General features: G+C 43.3%; 1 protein-coding gene across 1 annotated transcript; it reads right to left on the reverse strand.

Annotated features, from left to right (window-relative positions):
- Window positions 1–957: 957 nt before the first annotated feature.
- Window positions 958–2,895, reverse strand: LOC142143228 (protein FAM200C-like). Its single transcript, XM_075200939.1, has one exon. The coding sequence runs from the start codon at window positions 2,893–2,895 to the stop codon at window positions 958–960; it is 1,938 nt and encodes a 645-aa protein (XP_075057040.1).
- Between the last annotated feature and the right edge of the window lie 1,123 nt (window positions 2,896–4,018).

Raw genomic sequence — 4,018 nt, forward strand, 5'->3', positions numbered from 1 at the left:
ACAATAGCCTCACCACTCAGGTAACTAGATAATAGGGGCAGGGGGGTTGGGGGCTGTGTTCCTGTATTGCTGATCAGCTCATTTTGTGCTGGCAAAAGAAGGGTTAATATATTACTGGCATTGGCATCGCGATCACTGTGGTGACCTAACTCATAACCGTCCCCCCCTCCACTGGGCAGCTATTCTGGTGCTATTTAGGTGTAGTGCTCCCCGCAGGAAGTATACTGATTTGTCCTTTAGTGGTAGCAGCCCAGCCAATTTATGGGGATGAACATCCCCTCACAGAAGCCAGTAACCGGCTGCTATTGCAAGCAGCAGCACCGGAGCTGGGCTGTGTCACAGCCTGCTCTGGAGCATGTGATCTTCACATGCGCAAAATAGCTTAATCTAGGAGAAGGTAAGCAAATGGTGGGGATAAAGGGAGTCAGTAGAACCCACCAATAGGCACTGGGCATGCCACTGGTGGTCATTAAAAGAAGCTCCTACTGGCGCTGGGGCACACTTAAAAGCTGGAAAGTAATCTTGCAGTCTGAGTGTGCAGGAACCTGCTCGCTTACGATAGGACATAATCTGGCAGCAAAATGATGGGAGAGGGAATAAAATAATGAAAAGTAGGAAAAAAACGGTCAAAGAGGGGAGACGTGAAAAGAGAAATTTAAGAAATGCAAGTAGCGGTGGGGGGGGGAGAAAGGAATGAGAGCAGAGTGATAACTTTATAAAGACAAAGCTGAGAAAAAAACTAAATAAATGGAAAGCCCAGAACACTCCCCCAATGTAGGCAATGGCTAGAACAGGGGTCGGGAACCTTTTTGACTAAGAGAGCCATGAAAGCAAAATATTTGGAAATTTATTTCAGTGAGAGCCATATAATATATTTTAAAAGTGAATTCAACTAAATGTCAGTATAAAACACCTCTGAATTTATTCTTTTAAATAATGTTGTTATAATACTCACCATTAATGCGACTTCTGGTGCTGCATGGATTTGCTGATGTCTTTGTAGTCTGGTTGGTACTTGGTGAGGTTAAGCTTCATGCAAGCGTTGAGACTTTCATCCGTTAAACGTGATCGCAGATTGGACTTGATGTTTTTAAGATGTGAGAATGACTGCTCACATGCATACGTAGATCCAAACATGGTCAACACAGCAATACTCACACGCTGCAGTGTGTGGTATGTGACAGGAAGCGCGTTCCAAGTTTTGAGAATCAGCTGGTCTTCGGGTTGAAGTTTTTTCATTTCTGTCCACATGTGCTTGCTCGCCAACTCCGCTTTCTGTCGTGTGATTCTTTCCAAATCTTCATTCAGTGACTTGAACTTATTCACCCACATGTCTGAGGCCTTCAGGTCAGCCACTTCTGCTTCAAAATCTCTGACGGAGACACCAGCAATGTAACTCAGGTCGGCTGTGTTCAGTGAACACTCGGTTGGATGGGTGATGAACTTAAAAAGACGAGCGTGCTCACGAAATTCTGTAAAGCGTGCTTTGAAGGACTGTAGGAGACTGGATGTGAAGCCAGCTAGCTGGTGGAGATCAAAGTTTTGAATGGGCTCACTTGCTGTGCATGCATCTTTAAACTGGCTCAGTTTTTCAAAATGTAGTAAACGACCTGTTTCAAGATCCATAATGAAGAGCTCTAGCTTGTTTTCAAAAGCAAACACAGCTTGTTGAAGGGATAACACTGTATTTCCAATGCCTTGCATTTTCACGTTGAGCTGGTTCAGATGTTCAGTCATATCTACAAGATAGTAAAACTTGAGGAGCCACTCAGTTTCGGCTAGCTCAGGATGCTCGATGCCTTTCATTTCAAGAAAAGTCTGGATTTCATTCAGGCAAGCCGCAAAACAGCTAAGCACCTTCCCTCTTGACAACCAACGCACATTGCTGTGCAAAAGCAGACCAGGATAGTTATTTCCAACTTCATCCAGCAGTGTTTTAAACTGGCGATCATTTAAGGCTCGGGCAGCAATAAAGTTGATCACACGAATGACCAGCGACATCACTTCGCCAAACTGCCCGTCACACATCTGAGCACAAAGTGCCTCCTGGTGTAGAATGCAATGGAAACTTAGGATGGGTCTATTTTCATGTTCACGAAGAAGCGCCACAAATCCTTTGTTTTTCCCCACCATACACGGAGCACCATCAGTACACACTGAGAGAAGTTTATCCATAGGTAGATTTTTTTCTTGAGCAAACTCCATGAAAGACTTGAATAAATCCTCACCTCTTGTGGACCCTTTTATTGCCAGAACAGCAAGACTTTCTTCGCGCAGTGTGTCATCAACAGCATATCTTGCAATCACGCTGAACTGCGACAAATGGCTCACGTCTGTTGACTCATCCAAAGCCAGGGAAAAGAACGGCGCTGCATTTATGTCCTTCACTTGCGTTTCCTCCACTTTGTTTGCCATCATGATGGTACGATCATGAACAGTTCTTGCCGACAGAGGCATGTCTTGTATCCGTTTGATTATCTTGTCTTTGTTCGGAAGATCATCAAAAAGTTCATTGGCTACATCCAGCATGAACGTTTTAGCATACTCGCCATCTGTGAATGGTTTTCCGTTCCTCACTATTGCTAAAGATCCAGCAAAGCTAGCGGAATTATAGTCACCTTGCCGGGTCCATACGCGGAGTTGCTGCTGGCTAGCTTGCACCCTGCTCAGTAGCTCTTGGGCCGCTTTCTTTCTGCTGTCTCCCGCAGGGTATTTTGATGCAAAGGTAGCATGGCGCGTGTCGAAGTGCCGCTTTACATTCAACCGTTTCATCGATGCAATTTTGTCATTGCAAATTAGACACACCGCAGAACCTGCTCTCTCCACAAAGGCGAATTCTTCGGTCCATTCGTCCCGAAATATACGATACTCATCATCTTTTTTTCTTTTCGCCATCTTCTTTGTCGAAGGGTTAGCTTTGAGCTAATGACCAGGGTTGCCAACTATAAAATACAGAATAAGCAACCAATTCGTAAAAAACAAGCCCAAAACAAGCCAAACACAATCCTAAAAAGCCCAAAAACAAGCCCAATATATATTATATATATATATATATATACACATATACACACACACACATATATATATATATATATATATATATATATATATATATATACTTAGGATTTATTGATTATTATTTTTTTTTTTTAAATATGCTTTACAATGACCCTCCTCCTTAGTGTCCATTATCCCCTCTGCTCTATTTCACACCCCCGTTCACACTCCATTCATACTTCATTCACACCCCCATTCATACTCTACTCTAGTTCACACCTTTTATACTTTACCTACACTCGATCTTCTCCCCTGCAGAGTACTCCTCCCCGGCTGTCCAGCAGATGAGGAAAAAAAAAAGCCCAAAAAACCGCGACCCGCGGCAGACAAAAAAAAGCCGCGACAATTGGCAACACTGCTAATGACCGAGCAGACTGATTCAAAAGGGGGCGTTTACCTGTTTACCCAGCAACGGCCAACGTAGGCCAGTATCATCCAATTAAAATAATGGAAAATTGCTCCTACAGCAAACTGCAGCCCTGAACAGGACATGAGCAGTGAAAAATCGATCTGCGAGCCAGATGCAATCATCAAAAGAGCCACACCTGGCTCGCGAGCCATTGGTTCCTGACCCCTGGGCTAGAAGGAAAACAAATGTAAAAAAGATAAAGTTGTCTGCGCTTCCTGAGACAGCGTGTATGATGGCAGCTGGATTATGGGATGAGAGGAGGGGAGTTCCAACCCTCCTAGGTGAGACAGAATTCAAGAAATTCCCAAGTCGTCTGATAGTGGGGTCCTAAATGTTTTAATAAAACTGACAAAGTGTAAAACCTCATAAATCAGCATACCATATCTACCAATAAACATATCACAGGAACTTTTTGCCATAGGAATGGTATCTACACTCTATCAGAAATAGACTTTATTATTTTGTCCTTTTTGCTTATTAGAGAGTGTATATAGGTATTTTGCATCAAGACTTGTTTATTGTATACCAGCTTACCGGTTACAGACAGATTTT

The sequence above is a fragment of the Mixophyes fleayi genome, chromosome 3 (genome assembly GCF_038048845.1).
Source record: "Mixophyes fleayi isolate aMixFle1 chromosome 3, aMixFle1.hap1, whole genome shotgun sequence".
NCBI lineage: Eukaryota > Metazoa > Chordata > Amphibia > Anura > Limnodynastidae > Mixophyes > Mixophyes fleayi.

Coding starts and splice junctions, on each gene's coding strand:
- LOC142143228 (XM_075200939.1), bottom strand. CDS start 2,895: ATGGCGAAAAGAAAAAAAGATGATGAGTATCGTATATTTCGGGACGAA.